Genomic DNA, 15,536 nt, shown 5'->3' on the forward strand with positions numbered 1-15,536 from the left:
TCTGTTTACAATTTTAAGTGATTCAGCACAGGTATATAGTAACTGTATGCAACAAAGTCGGGTTTTGCAAGGCTCATGAGCACAGAAGAACTCAGCACTTACAGTCTCTGTCTGCCTGCTGCATACGTGTATCTTCCTCCTGCAAGTAGGTCTGGAGGTTTTTTAACACCTGGATTTTTAAGTTTACTGAACAGTTCTTATCTGAAAGAATGCTGTTGTACAGAGTCTTCACTTCTTGTTCAAACATTAAACTTGGGTGCTGTATAAATGCAAATCCTAAGGGTGGAGAAAAGAGGAAATTGTTTCTCATTATTATAATATAGAAATTGCATTTCTGCTTTTTGGGTTCTTCAGAAGAAAGGTATGAAATGTATCTCCTCCCAGCAGCTTTTTCTAGTCCAAACAGTATCACACTTCCACGTGGACATCACCTGTTGCTAACAAGGAGCTGTGATCGCCATGACAGTTCTATTAACATGACTCTGTTGGATAAAATTGAGTCACCCAGGCAGGGCAGCTGCACAGAAAGTTGATAAAATACCAGTTGATAAAAATTGATAAATACTATAGGTATTTAACATCACAATAGAAAAAATAGTCACCAGGGAACACAGTAAAATTTGTACCTCTTGCTGTCATTATGCATATACTTCTTGTAGTCTTCACCTGAAGATCATCTGAAGTGTTCCCAAGGCTATGTGTTTTGCAAGACACACACTACAGAACAGTTCTTAGCTGTAGTCTTACTCTTGCTAATGAACTGGCTGTTCTTAAGTCTGTATTTAATAAAAACTTTTCTAAATTACTGGCAGTATATACCATTTTAGATAGTGTATGTAGATTTAGGAGTGCTGCTGACAAAGATACTCTTATGGAGTAACTTCAAAAAACTGTAATGGGAACATAGCATCCTGATTTAATTTACATTTAAGTAAATTAGTTTTTAAGACTGTTTAGGAAAAGCAGAAATTAAATGCATTTTCTATGACCACAAAAAATTCAGATTTTAAATGAGCACATAGAAAAAATAGGAACATAAAAGAAAAATGGGGGAAAGAAATGAAAGCAAATAAAATTATGCAAGAGCTATATATAAGAATAGCTGTAACAGAGGGAAAATTTAGTCAAGTTTTTGAAACAGGCTCCACACACAGACAAAGGCAGCTTAGGTAAAGGCTAAGTCCAAGGTAAGCCCCCAGTGTGTTTCAGATCTCATTTCAGTCCCAAAACAAAAAGCAGAGAAGCAGGTGAGAGAAAGGGAAAAGAGAAGAAAAATAAATTAGGGTGGTTTTTGGATTATGTGGTCTCTACAAGTGTATATTGATGTTTGTAACTTGACCACCTCTGTGCAAAGTCCAACCCATTTCTTATGGTTAATTTTAAAAATGAAAAGCACATGGATGTATCTGTAACAGCTCATAAAACTTTTTCTTCATTCACTTTAAGAAATCTAAACCACCAGTACTCTCAGGGAAAATCCTACTTTTCCATCCCCAACTAACTAGAGAAGAAATCTTACTTGGCATAAGAGGCTGTCATAGGAGATGAAGAAAGGCACCTGGCTGTATGTTTTTTTAAGGACTGAATTCACATCTCAGAGATGCTGTCACACCATTTCTATTCATACCTTTGTTTTCACTCTCTTAAGAATCTTTAGAGTAAGAACTAAACTTGGTTGAATAAAACATTAACTATTAGGTACTTAAAGGTTTAGCTAAATTTACTAACAAGTTTATATCCTCAACTTGTTTTTCAAGTACACATCTGGAAGAGAAGCATAACCATAATAATTAACATTAGGATTAGGCCTAATCCCTCAACAGCAGTGGCACATCCTGAGGCGAAGGCTGAAACTGCTGAGTGTCCCTACTAAAGTGAAAGGCTGATAGGAAAGTACATTCTTCACATGACCCTTTTCACCATAAATAAATGTTGAGTTAGCTTGCTAGTGCTTTTCACTGTACTGCTGCTCACAAACATTGAATGAGTTCAACAACTTTGCTCAGTGACCAGCCTGAGGTGGAAATTTGCACTGTCTACCATATCTCCCTACACTATCTCCAGAATCAGTACTTGGACGAAATCAATATATCACTAAACCCAGTGAGGTTTAATTAATATAAAGATAGATATTTTTACAGGCAGAAAAAAAATCTGAAGAATGACTACTGACAAAACAGATCACAGTTTAGTCTATAATTTAGAGACATTTTTGGCAAATGTGACATACTCCATATCCATGAACAGAGTAATCATGTCTGTGGTCAGGAATACAGACTCTACCCCACATGATATTCTGTAGAGTGCAATTAAACTGGACTGGACTACAGGCAAGTATCATCTACCTTGACATAATGCCAAGAAAAACTGCAAGTAGTCCACAGAATCACAGTACTGCTAATGCCACAGAGGCAACTCCAACACCATTAATTCTGCTCAACTGTCTTGAAATTGTTTCTCACAGAATATAAAATGAATATTCAGTCTTGATCCTTATCCTCAGAATCCCCCCTAGCCTGTATTAGAGTAGGATATCTGAAAAGTCACCTAAAAAGCAACATAAAGAGGCAAATTCTTGTCCACAGTTAAATCATACAATGGAGGCTCTTGGGCCTTGGAGACAATTTATTTTAAACCAAGCAATAACCATGAATTGAGTTCTTCCAGACACCAAGACCTATCTGCCCAAACAAGATTTCCTTGGATGTACGATTTCTGTCCCTAAGTGAGTGGCAGTTTATTTTCTACTGCAAGTCACTGAAATGCCACACTAATCTCACAAAGGCCATCCAGCTACTATAAACAGCTGTTCTCTTGACTCCTTCAGAATGCCTGCTCCTACCCCTAAAATGTTCCAAGTGTTTCCATAATTTTTTACCTTGTGGACTGAAAAACAAGGTTTGGAGTTACAACATACTTGCATGTGGAGTAAAAAAATCGTGTCTTCATTACCTGGGAAATCATCTGCCCTCTACAGCTTGGTGACACATCAAAAGGCATGCATTGTCACAAGCACCAGGCTGCTGCACACTTATGGAACTAGCAATCCTTTGACAGCTTTGCTACGACCAGTTCTCAAACAAAATATGCCATAAATTTTGATTTTAAGCAAACTCTACTGTGACTTACACAAATATATGATTTCCTACTGATATACATGAATTTCTACTAGAGCAGAATAATAAAAAAAGTTAATATTTCTTACCAAGACCAATAATGGCTTTTGTCTGTACTTCTTCATCTGAATGCTTTGTAAAATACATCAGCAGTTCAAGGACTTTATCCTTAATGTTAACCTGGGCAAATTAAAACAAAATTAATAGCTATTTGAAGATGAAACAGCTGTTTTTAATCTCTTATAGAAAGCATATATATAAAAAAGGAAAGGAGAAATACAACTTTACTGCACAGTCCTTGCAAAATCATGTATTTAAAAACCAGAAAGCTATACCATATTCATTATGGAAAAATATATACCTTTGGGGGACTAGGAATAATGCGCTTTCAAAATTAAGTGGAACAGTCATTATATCTAAGATATGGAGAATAAATGAAAGTTATTTTACCTTACTGTTGCCCTTAAAATCTTCCTGATCAAAATCAAAATGCCGACACAGTGCTCCAACAGTGAAAAGTGATCTAAGGAGTGCTGGTTTATTGGCAGTAAGTATTGTACTGTTGGGGTCTTCTTGGTGTTGATTTTTTAATTTAGAAAGTGCACCTGCAGTAAAATAAAAGTTTTTATCACAGAGTTTAATTGTGGTGTATTCCTCAGATAAGACTTGTACTCAAAACTGAAAAGTGACAATTACTTGTTATGATTTTGCTTACCATAGTATCTATTAAAACAGGCCCACACAAATTTATAGTTCTGGGTGACCTTGTTCACAACAGCCCCAAGACAGCTCACACAGTGCTGAACAACCTAGGAACAAGAAAGAACAAATAAGTTATCTTAAAAAAAAAAAAAAGTTTAAATGGAGATTATTGTGAAGTTATGCACGAAAAAAATATGCTGAACTAAAATTAACAATCTAACAGATATAATGTAATGTCCCTCCCTAGACTACTCTGAAAACCTACTCAAACAGATTAAAATACAGCAAAACCACGTGGAAACCCTGGTAAACCCAGTACGCTGATTTTCATGACCTAAAGGTTATCTTCATAATGAAGACAATACTGTCTTTAAACCAAAGTCATGTGAAATGGAATCAGTAGAACAGTAGCAATTAAAAACTTACTGTCATGCCATATTTGATGATGAGTTTCATGAGGTCCTCCTCAATAGTGGCAAGAAAGGTCTCACTTGGGTGCTCCATTAGTGGCACTACAAGCTCCAAGATTTTTGCAACATTGCAGATCACCATGAAATCATTCTGGGTCTGCAAGAACAGCATTTACAGTATTTAATACTTCTGGCCATGGACAAACTAAGTACTACTAATATGCACTGACAGTTAAAAACTAATTAATTAAGTTTAAAGTTTTTAAGTTTTAAAAACTAATTAATTAAGTTTTTAAAGTTTTTAACTTAATTAAGATGTTTCATAAACATCTAAAAGAATATTTATATACTTTACATCTGCTATTAAATTACATATTGTTATTAAATCTAGTTCTGTTTACTGCAGGCATTCTGAGGAAAAGAAGTCTGGATGAGCAGAATTACCCTCTTATCAAGGCTGTGTCACACCTGAAAACCTTTGGGTCTGAAAATTTTCTGGAGTCTTACAAGAAATCTAGGAACTCTTCCTGAGATATGCACACTAGAGAAAACTCAACACCTGAAAACAAGGTATCAGCAACAAAATGAAGTTGTGCTATGACTTAATGCACCTTAAACAAAAGGTAATAATGTGCACAAATGTAGAAATCACAATTAAAATTACTACTGGTTTGTATTATCATAACTATATGGAATCTATGGAAAACATCTGCTAAAGAGACATGTTGCTAGAAATTGAATTTTGACAAATCCAGGTTGCTAATCAGGATAGTATAAATCCTGAATGCCAGTACTATTTGACATGTTCAAGCTGTCAGTGGTAATTTTATGATTCATCTCAACCATGTGTAAATACAAAACAAACCATTTGCAATCCACTAAATGAGCCACAACAAGTAAATATTTAGAGAAGTCTTTCCTATACTGTTTGTTCAGAAGCAGCTCTAAGAGCCTGTTGTAAATGTGCCTAGAGAACATGGAAAATGCCTGCAAAATGCCAGGCTGTATCTACAACCTAAGTTGGTAACAATTACCCCTTAAGCCTGCCCTATTGAAAGGCACTGCTGCCATCCACTCATGCTCATCATCCTTGAGCAATGGGTGCGTTTCAGTTTCATTTGGCTGCAAAATACGGACATAGAATGTGAGGGAGAACATCTTAAAAGCTACACTGATCTTCAAAAGGATCTAGTAACTTCCAAAGCTATGACACTCATGAAAAAATTTCACAATTTTAAATTTCCTTTTCCTATCTTAAATTTCATCAAGTATACAAGACAGACGTTCATTTTCTTGCTCAATTATCTAGGGAAAAGACTGTATGTCTCTACTTACACTACATTTAGTGGTCAGGTATGGCTGCATGGTCATGGCATGTTTGACCATTAGCTGGGGCCTTATTTTGCTGAACAAGAACAAAGTGGTTATGCAAGCAACCAAGCGACCGGAATTCACACCTTTATTGTCAGAATCTGCAAAAGATTAGAAAACACAAAAAGGACAGTAAGACCAAGTACTGTTTAAGCAATGAAAAACATATGGTCAAAACACTGTTTGAGTATCTCTTTCTGCATCTATTTAAAGATCCAAACAGAACGTTCTTATTAGAAATGGGAACATACTGTGTTAACATTTATATATGACTACAAAAGACTTGAAAAAGAAGTAAAGATGCATCAAAGACATCACCAGCTTTTATACTCCTTACTATAAATGTTAGATTAGCCCAGCCAATGATTCCTATTACAAATATAGAACTACTAATGCAAATACAATTTGCCATGATAGCTTTGGTTTTAGTGATCTGAAAGTTTGAACCAGCTACTTTAATAGTTCTATGATTGTGGTTAGCTAGTGAAGATTAGGGAAGTTTTATTATTACACAGTACTTTAAATTTTATCACTTAAGAACCATGATTTATTACAATCAGCTTTTAACAGGAATTCCAGAACAGTAACTTTTTGCAATAAAGAGATTTCAACAACTGTTATAGAATCATTAAAAAAATTCAAAGGATTTTAGCTGAATTTTAAATAATATTACCTGATAAAGATTCTTCATATTTAAGAATGTGCTCGACCAAATTGTCAACAAGTTGAGTACAGGCTTTCTTCACAGGTTTATATGAGGCATCCTCTTCTGACTTCAACAGCTATAGCAGATGAAACAGAAAATGGTCTCATGGTAAAGCTGCATTCATTTGCATAGAGTATATTCTGGTTTTATAATAAAATTACTACAGATATACAAGGATTTTAGACTACAAAAGTATTTAATTCTCCATAAAACTTCCATGGTGAAGAAAAAATGACAGGAAGTAAAAAAGCAATATAAGTAAAGTAAGTATATTTAAATATAAATAAAATTTGTAATAAAAATCCATAATAGTTCTCCTTATTTTTTTGCATCAGGATGGAAGCTGCTTTATACTTAATGAAATAATGCAGAAACTAGCAGGAGTTAGAAGATTTTTAAAATGCTTAGAGAAATGAAGTGCAAATTCAAAACAAATGTTTTTGACACTAAGGTAAAATACCAAATGAGGATCTAACATAGCTGTATATCAACACTTTATTTAAACTTTTTACATATGAGTTTGGGTACTAAGATTGTGTCCATTAAGATTCTTCTAATATCTAAGAAGGACTGAGACCATATTACAGCCTCTTCTTTAGAGAAGAGGCTCTTATTGAAAAGGCTTTGATTTACTTGATAACCTATTTTCATTACACTCCCGGCAAGAGAGGAATCAAAGGATTTTCTTGCTTGAAAATTAACCAGTGCATGCAAGATGTAGAGAATGATAACACAGGTTAAGAGATATAAACAAACCAAGATCAATTCTTAGAAATATTGGTATTAGATATAAATAAAATATAATGCAGAATTAACTTATACTCTGAAGATTCAATGCTTCCATAAATTGTGTAGAAAATACATTGGATGTGAAAATACACTTATCTACTGTTTAAAGAAAACCTGACATCACTAGATACCTTATTTCAGAATTAAGTATCTTGACTGTGGACTTTGTGTTATGTGAGTCGTTTCTGAAGAACCAATGAAATTAAACAAACAAATGATACTCCTTCCAAAATCAAGAAGCATTTTTAATAGATCACTTGCAAGGACAGAAAATAATGCCAAAGAAAATTGCACCAAGAAGGATAGAAAAAAAGGTCAGCTGTTAAAGAGCAGGAATGGAATTTGTCTATTGTAGGACTGCTCTTGGAGTTCCCATTGCATGTGTTTTAGAAGCAAAAGGAACACTAACATTCTAACAATGATTGTACTATACATTAAAAATTCATTACTTACATTTTGAAGAAGCTGTTCGAACCAATCATACCCTGTATCTCTACAAGCTGCAACCTATAAGTATTTTTGAGAATAAACTGGTTAATAAACAAGGCATCTGAGGAAAAATTATTTCAATATAAATATCACCTCAAAAGACCAGCATATATGCATATATTTCTATATGCATTAAGAATAATGGAGAGCAGAAACTGTCTTCTGTATTTGAAAAATAGCTCCCACTATTTTAGTGACTCTAGAATTTGTATTTCATACAACACAAAGCCTACATGCTTTACTGGAGATTGCTGTCCCTAGTTCAAGATAAGCTTCCATTTTGTAGAAAATTTTGCACAAATTTATGCATAAATATAATTCAGACACTTTGAAAGTGGACATGCATGTATATCATAGAACCACAAGAACTCTTGAGTTGGAAGGGATCCACAGGGTTCATCAAGTCCCACCCCGGGCCCTGCTCTGTGACATCCCAAGAGTCACAGAGCATTGTCCAAATCTTCTTGAACTCTGTCAGGCTGGTGCTGTAACCACTTCCTTGGGGAGCCTGTTCTAGGGCCCAACCACCCTCTGGGTGAAAAACCTTTTGCCTTTACCCAACCTAAACCTCCCCTGACACAACTTCAGGTCATTCCCTTGTGTCCTGTCACTGGGCACCAGAGACCAGAGAAAAGTACACACACACACACATTTATATAGGTGTGTGTGTGTATATATATGTACATGTATACACACACACACACACGTTTTATATAAACAGAACAAGCCTTCACTGGTATCATATATCAGGAACAGCACACAGGTGGTTCAAATTTGAACTTGCAAGAGAACTGAGAATTAAACAGAAGTCAAATTGACTGACTTTTCAGACAGGAAAAATGCAAACTAGACTATAACTTTTTAAAAATCTGTAAAGTAAAATGAGGTTTAAACCTAAAATTTTAAGTAATTAAGTCAGTTTTTAAATTTGAAATTTAGTCCTTTGAATAATTTATATTAAAACACTTCTTCAGCCCAATGGTTTTATACAATGTATTTTCACTACAAATTAGAACATTTTTATCTTAAATAGACTTTGCTATTTGGAAGATATGCTATTTAATTTATTGCTCCTAAATAGTAAGATACAATTATGCAGACACCAGTTTACTCTGAGTAAAAACATGACCCTGTATTTATTAAAATAGCTCATTAACTTTGCCAAATAAAGGTTATCAATTGTTTGAGGAAAATTTTCTTTTAAGAGACAAGTTCTTAAGCAGGCTTAACTATACGCTGCTAGCAATTCCTGTAGAATGTTACACACAATAGAAATAGGTTGTGTTTTAACTGAACAAGTACTTAATAGAATTTAAATGTAGTGTGGTCACAGTTATTATTGCCAGCAGATTAGTGAGCATTTAAGATTTCCTACAGCCTGCTCAACCACATGAATATTTTTGATGTACATTTCATGCCAAGAAATATAAAAAGGGAAACCATCTGACATATTATTGTGTTCAAAAGAATACAGAGAATGTTTCTAAGATACTAAAATCAAAACTGAATTTTGCACACAATTCAAATTTGTTTAACATACCACATCAGTGATGTTTAGTATTTTCCTTGTCATTGCTTCTTTGTCATGGTGTGGAGTTGGAGTAAACCAGAGCTTCTGGAATGTCTCATTTACTAATTTCTGAAGGAAAATAAAATATTAACAGAAATAAATAAACCTACATTAGTATTATTTCTAATACATCCATAGAACAGATGTGCTGATGATCTGTGCCTTTTCATAAGGAATTATGAAAATGAGACTGTAGTAGGAAATGTTATCTGAGACAGACCCAGATCTACTGTTACAGGACTTACACTGATCTCATGCCAAACTTCAGCAAAATGAAACAATGGGAACTGATGCTACAGAAAATAAAGTTACCACCTTCCTGCATTAATTGGTATTCCTCAGAAAAACACAGCTGAGAAGCTGACAGCTGAACAAACCATCCCTTCAGCAGAACTGCAGCAGCAGCAGTAGGTTCCTTTAGTTTACAAAACAGCTGTGACAAGGTGGGAAAGAGAGAGAAGCCAAGTCTCTACACTCAAATATAGGAAGTATGTTACCTTCCAATGTTTTTGAATGGAGGACAATATAGAATAGAATGCAAGCAAATAAAAATTATTCCGAAATTACTTCTCTTTCATGGAACTGTTAAAAACACATTGAAGTTTATGCCTCCTTTTTTCTTATTAGAAAGGTAAGAGTCAGGAGGGGAGAGAACATGGTCATCCTCCCTTTCCAGCAGCACCTTGGCTCTAGCTGTTCATCTGGTTGTTGATCAAGTCTTCTCAGAAAGCAACTTTACATTAACATACCTCAAGAGGTAAGAATATCTGCTGCAGCTTTAAAATTTTTAAATTTTACTGAAAGTGTGATACAAAATTACAACAGCTGTGTCCCTAATTACTCAACAATTTTTAAATTATTTTGTCAAATTAAGCAAAATAATAATTGTTGGCTTTAAGATTTAACACATTATATTAGATTTGTGCCCTTCTGCAAATACACACTGCACAAGATAATAAGTAGATAATAAGCACATAAGCACATAAGCAACATTTCAGGGGGCACAACTGCCTCACTGAACATTAGCACAGATTAATACTTTATAACTTTAATAATTACACATGGCATATAATAATGTCAAGTAGTTAATTTTTACTTAAAAACTATTGATTTGCAGAAATCAAAGTTTTATATGCCAATTTCACTTGTTAGAAAAGAGAAGTACCAGAGAAAATACTTGCAAGAAGAAAAAAAATCTCAGGAAAATATTTAAAATATTTTGATTGTCAGCAAGAAGATACAGAAAACAGAGGATAGAAAGGAAAGATAATTAAGTCAGAGAGAATTACAGAAAGCTAAAATATCAGCTCTTAAAAATTCATAACTCATAAATATTACAAAGGAGAAATGAAATACTTTTTTAATTTTGTCAAAATAGGGAAATCCTGAAGTAACAATAATTAAAATTCTGAAGGATATGTTTCATTCTACCTTAATGCCTTCTTCATCATTGACTCTCCGAATCATTTTCACACACATTTCTGTAATTTTGGGAAAAGTTGGTTGCTCAATGCAGATATCCCTAAGTATTTTTATGACTCTTTTTCTGACACTGATACCAGTATCCTGTGAAGAGAAAATAATTACACTCTTGAAAACAAATCAGAAACATTAATTTATGTTCTATATATGAATTAATATTTGAAGATCACCCAATTTGACTTGGAAAATTTATTTAGAAAAGGCAACTAAAATCTTCTGGAATTCATTTATACAAAAACTCAGCATAATTTGTTTTAAAGGCTCTGGTTGAGCTCCTAGAATGTTGAAACACTTTCTCCATCTATACCCTCCCATCTAAGAGCTCATGATGTTGCAATCCACTTATTCACTCAAGAACTTACAAGCCAGATATGGTGATGCTTTAGCTACTTTATTGGAACACACAAGATTCCCTATAGATTTGGATAGTAGTACTTTAAGCCTTTGGATAAAGATTATGGATAAGATACATGCAGGCAGTCATTTCCATTTTACTAGCCTTCATCTAAGGAGATAGATGAGGAGCTTCACTTCATTTCACCTTGCTCAGAATCTGTTGAATCTGAACATCAGGTTCAACTGCTTTCTGTAGGATTGTATGCACATGACCTACTTCTCTCCAAAAGCCTTCACAAACTTATTTTATCATGTAACTATAGCAAATGTGTAGTAGTTGACTAAAATCCTGACACAGATACTAGAAGCTAATATTATCCGACAGTTAAATTAACATTGAACACCTAGACAAAAACCCCACTTTTTTGTAAAAATCTCATAAACCTTTCAAAACACTAAAAACTAAAAATAGCATAGAAAAGCTGACCTCAATGATCCATATTTCAGACCTCAAAAATGCAGCAAAATTCCTTATTTCACTTTGTCCTGGTTAAAGCTAGGGTAGAATTAATTTCTTCTCAGTATCTGTTACAGTGCTGTGTTTTAAATTCAGAATGACAATAGTGTTGATAACACACTGATGTTTTGGTTTGGCTAAGTCAAGGACATTTTTTTCCCTCCTTGTCTCATGTTCCGCCAATGAGGAGGTTGGCAGAAGAAGCTGGGAGGGAGCATACCAGGACAGGTGACCTGAACTGGCCAAATGGATGCTCCACATCACAGAATGTCATGCCTGCTATATGAACTAGGGGGAGTTATTAGAAAGCACAGCCAATCTATGTTTGGGAACGGGGCTCTGGCATCAGTCAGCAGACAGGGAGCAACTGTTTTGTGCATCAATGGTTTGTTTCCTTTTTATTATCATTATTTATATTTTTATTGTATTTTACTTTGTTTTCAATTACTAAATAGTCTTATCTCAACATGTAAATTTTAGTTCAATCCCCTGGCTCATTCCACCAGGGTGGGGGTAAGAGATGTGGGGGCTGAGTGAGGAGCTGCATGATGTGTGCTAAACTTCTACTTGGGCTTAAGCCATGACACAGTTAATTTGAGCACTAATAATGGAATCAAAAGGAATGTAGCCCTGGTCCTGATGCTGTATGACTTTCTGTAGAAGTTCACCTTTCAATGTAATAAAGGCTCCCTAGAAGCATGTGGCACATTTTAGAAGGCTGTCCTTAAAAGCATCACCATTCAAACAATTCCAATTTATTAAACAGGCTCAGTTAAAAGCAAATTTTCCAATGCCACTTATTTTACCATAAATACCACAAATCACCGTACCAGTATTCTTTCAATCAGCATGTCATAATACTGCTCAGCAAGCTGAGGACGACAGAGCACAAATCGGCCAAGCAGCTCCACAGCTGCTTCTCGTACACTAGTGGAGTTATCCATTAGCCGCCCATGAACTCCTCGTTGCATATCCAGCTAAAAAGAACAGATGAAACAAAAATTCAGATTAAGAAATAAAGATATATTTTAAGGGTGATATGTGCATGGTAGGTATTTTCATTTTTACCCTGGCTAGAATGCTGGGGTCTACAGCAACAACCTCAGACAAACACTTCATGGCTTTTGTTCGAACAGCAATTGCATTTTCACCAAGTACACGCAGAATCTAGAAGAGAACAAAAACAAGGATTCAGTTGTTTTGGGAAGGTACCAAATAATAATTAAGAGAAAAAACGCAGCACAATAACATACAAATAATACTACTAAAATAGTAGTAACTAAAAGCTGAATTTATCTTCTCAGAGAATAAAAAGGTGCATGTAAGTGATGTTTCATGGCACTGAAAACTGAACATGGGTGTTTACCATGATTTTCTACTTCTCTAAAATTGGTTATAAGGCTCTTAAATTTAAATTCTACTTTTGTCATTCAGGTGCGGCTTTCGCCATGGTTCTTTTAACAGCAAAGTTGGACAAGGGCACTCTAAGAATGGCTCTGCATGGAAATCAATTTAAGTAGTGCAACTTAAACTAGTACTGAATTTCAAACATGTCACTGTGCCAGTGTTAGTGCCCTTCTCCAAGAAAAAGCAAGAAACTACACTGGTCAAACAGCAGGTTCCAAAGTGACAGCAACAACTGGCAATCTGGCTTTTACTTTCAAATCAAATTAAGCTCCATTTCATGAGTTAATCTTACCAAAGGAATAAGCATCTTACAGAAGCTGTGAAAATTATTTCAACACTTTGTAAAGATCCTCTTACTGTGTGCATACAGTGATTTTGCCATAACCATATATGAATAAATAAAATCATGTGTGCACATTATAACTTACAAAACACACGCAAGGAAACGAAACCTAATCACTTTTGCCATCAATACAGAATATGAAAGCACACGGTGTTATCATGACCTGTAAATACCTCTGCTTAACAATGGACAGATAGTAACATAGAGCTGTGAAAGTGTTTGGAATCAGAATCCAACTGTGTCTCACTATACTAAGACTCTAAGACTTCCAGTCACAGTTTACCTGTGTCAAATAAATATCGAAGCTCTGGGCAAACGGCCTCATAGAGGCCAAGTAGCGAACAATCAAACATGCATCTTCATAGTCCACAGTATCAGAATTCATCCTGAAACAAATTCCATGTGTTAATCAGGATATGTTCACAAAAAAATTATTTAAAGCATCAAATGCATGGCTAATAAAGAAGAAAGCAGTACAGAAGCATACTTTAATGTGCTGAACTGAGATGGAGCAGTTTTAATGATGCTGCGAAGAAACTTTTTGCGACTTTCTGCTCTATGCATGATTTGTCCTGTGGTCTCAACATCTTTTGCATGATGAGTTCCTTCAGATGAATCCTCATCCTTCTGAGATTTAATTGCTTTTTCTGTCTCCATAGTTGTATCACGGAACCACTGAGCTACATAAAACTTCCGAGAAAACTGGAGAAATAGAGCAGGACGAACAGAAAACAAAACCAACAGATACAGAAAAAGAAAATTAACAGATTTATAATGAAATTTAGGGAATCTAATGCATCAACATTATTTTGGAAAACACAATCAACAGTATATGTTAGGGTGACAATTTAACTGAAGCACTAATATATATAATAAAAAATAATTTTCTTCAGTACATGTTACTGAAATTATTTAATACATTCCTGATGAAAGAAAGCTGAAATTTACCACTAATGATGCATCAATTTCTGTGTTCTCATCCAGATAATCTAGTAAAGCCTTTTGCAGCTGTTGAATTTCATCATCTCCTCCTGAAACCTGTTAGAAGTAGAAAGACAGTTATAAACAAGAATATTGTACAGTCATAATTACCATCTGAAAATCTACATGTCCACATTGAAGTCAGTTGTTTGCATAATTGTACAGCATTACTAATTTTTTAACCAATTAGTTATAAAGTAGAAAAACATTAAGATCAGAATGAGACTGGTTTTAAAACAGACTGACTGATTTTGTTAGTTTTCTTTCTGTGATCTTGCACGAGGACCCTCCATCACAGAAAAATAAAAGAGGGCAAAAACCAGAAAACACCTTTATTTCCTCAATATTACACTGAAAGACACTGATGCTAGCAGTTGCTGATGTTACAGCAGAAAAAACTATTATTCTTTTACTCCAAAATCAATGAGTTCAAGAGTTGAAAGCATGCCTACAAGACATATAATACTGATTAGGTTTATATATACATACATATATATATATATAAAAAACACCCTGATGTGCAAATTGTGAGTAGAAATTCTGGCCTTTGACAAACCTGAAATTCTGTGGATAACTGGCTTAGTATAAGGGGTGCTTGATGCTTAACTGCCTAACTACTATTGAACAAATAAAAATCCCAGAAAAAAACAAAAAGAAACCAAGAATCCTTTAAAAAAATAATATCAATAATCAAAATGAAAGTAGGAGAATAATTTTTCGTTTTAAATTCTCCAGTCAGAAAAAAAATTTTCTTTGTCAGCTATGAAACTTCTAACTTAAAATCATCTTCAGTTCTGTACTAACAGCATCAACTGAGAACCTTGACATGTATGCAGCATGTAACATAGCTTGCAAACATCAGCAAGCAGAGAAAAGTAACATTAACAAGTCCAAAATATCTGTGTATCGAGAGATAAAATAATGAAAAGTATGCACAAGTGTTCAAATAAACTGGACTATCTATTTCTAAAAAAAAAAAAAACTGTTTGAAAATGTCAAAGAGAATAGATTTTCCTCTAAAACTTATTCTATGAATCATGGATCCAAACCACAGCAGGGAGCACTATATGCATTTAGCAATCATTGACTAATATTGTGGAAATTATATCATAACACAGAAGAAAATATCCAACAGAAGTATTCAATTTAGCAGGGAAGTAAAATCTGTAGAGTTGTGAGTTAATTTCTGAATAATTAGCTTATAATTTAAGTTTCTGATGACAACAGCAAATGGATTTTCTTATTTTCTTGCCATTTGACCAGGAAAGTGAAGGTCAGCTTATTGTACGCATTGTTCTTCTCTTACAAATTTATAAG

General features: G+C 34.4%; 1 protein-coding gene across 9 annotated transcripts in view; it reads right to left on the minus strand.

Annotated features, from left to right (window-relative positions):
- NIPBL (NIPBL cohesin loading factor) overlaps positions 1-15,536 on the minus strand; it is a 146,640-nt gene that overhangs the window by 8,213 nt on the left and 122,891 nt on the right. For all 9 annotated transcript variants that reach the window (XM_054652901.2, XM_054652895.2, XM_054652900.2 and 6 more), the window contains 15 exons: positions 14,187-14,276; positions 13,726-13,940; positions 13,522-13,624; positions 12,557-12,655; positions 12,319-12,465; positions 10,585-10,719; positions 9,124-9,222; positions 7,548-7,601; positions 6,273-6,381; positions 5,564-5,700; positions 4,245-4,385; positions 3,832-3,925; positions 3,567-3,721; positions 3,206-3,296; positions 103-276 (listed from right to left, as the gene is read on the minus strand). In XM_054652901.2, the coding sequence (XP_054508876.1) occupies positions 103-276; positions 3,206-3,296; positions 3,567-3,721; positions 3,832-3,925; positions 4,245-4,385; positions 5,564-5,700; positions 6,273-6,381; positions 7,548-7,601; positions 9,124-9,222; positions 10,585-10,719; positions 12,319-12,465; positions 12,557-12,655; positions 13,522-13,624; positions 13,726-13,940; positions 14,187-14,276 (1,843 nt within the window). The remainder of the gene's footprint in view (positions 1-102; positions 277-3,205; positions 3,297-3,566; positions 3,722-3,831; positions 3,926-4,244; positions 4,386-5,563; positions 5,701-6,272; positions 6,382-7,547; positions 7,602-9,123; positions 9,223-10,584; positions 10,720-12,318; positions 12,466-12,556; positions 12,656-13,521; positions 13,625-13,725; positions 13,941-14,186; positions 14,277-15,536) is intronic.

The sequence above is a fragment of the Agelaius phoeniceus genome, chromosome Z, assembly GCF_051311805.1.
Source record: "Agelaius phoeniceus isolate bAgePho1 chromosome Z, bAgePho1.hap1, whole genome shotgun sequence".
Lineage (NCBI taxonomy): Eukaryota > Metazoa > Chordata > Aves > Passeriformes > Icteridae > Agelaius > Agelaius phoeniceus.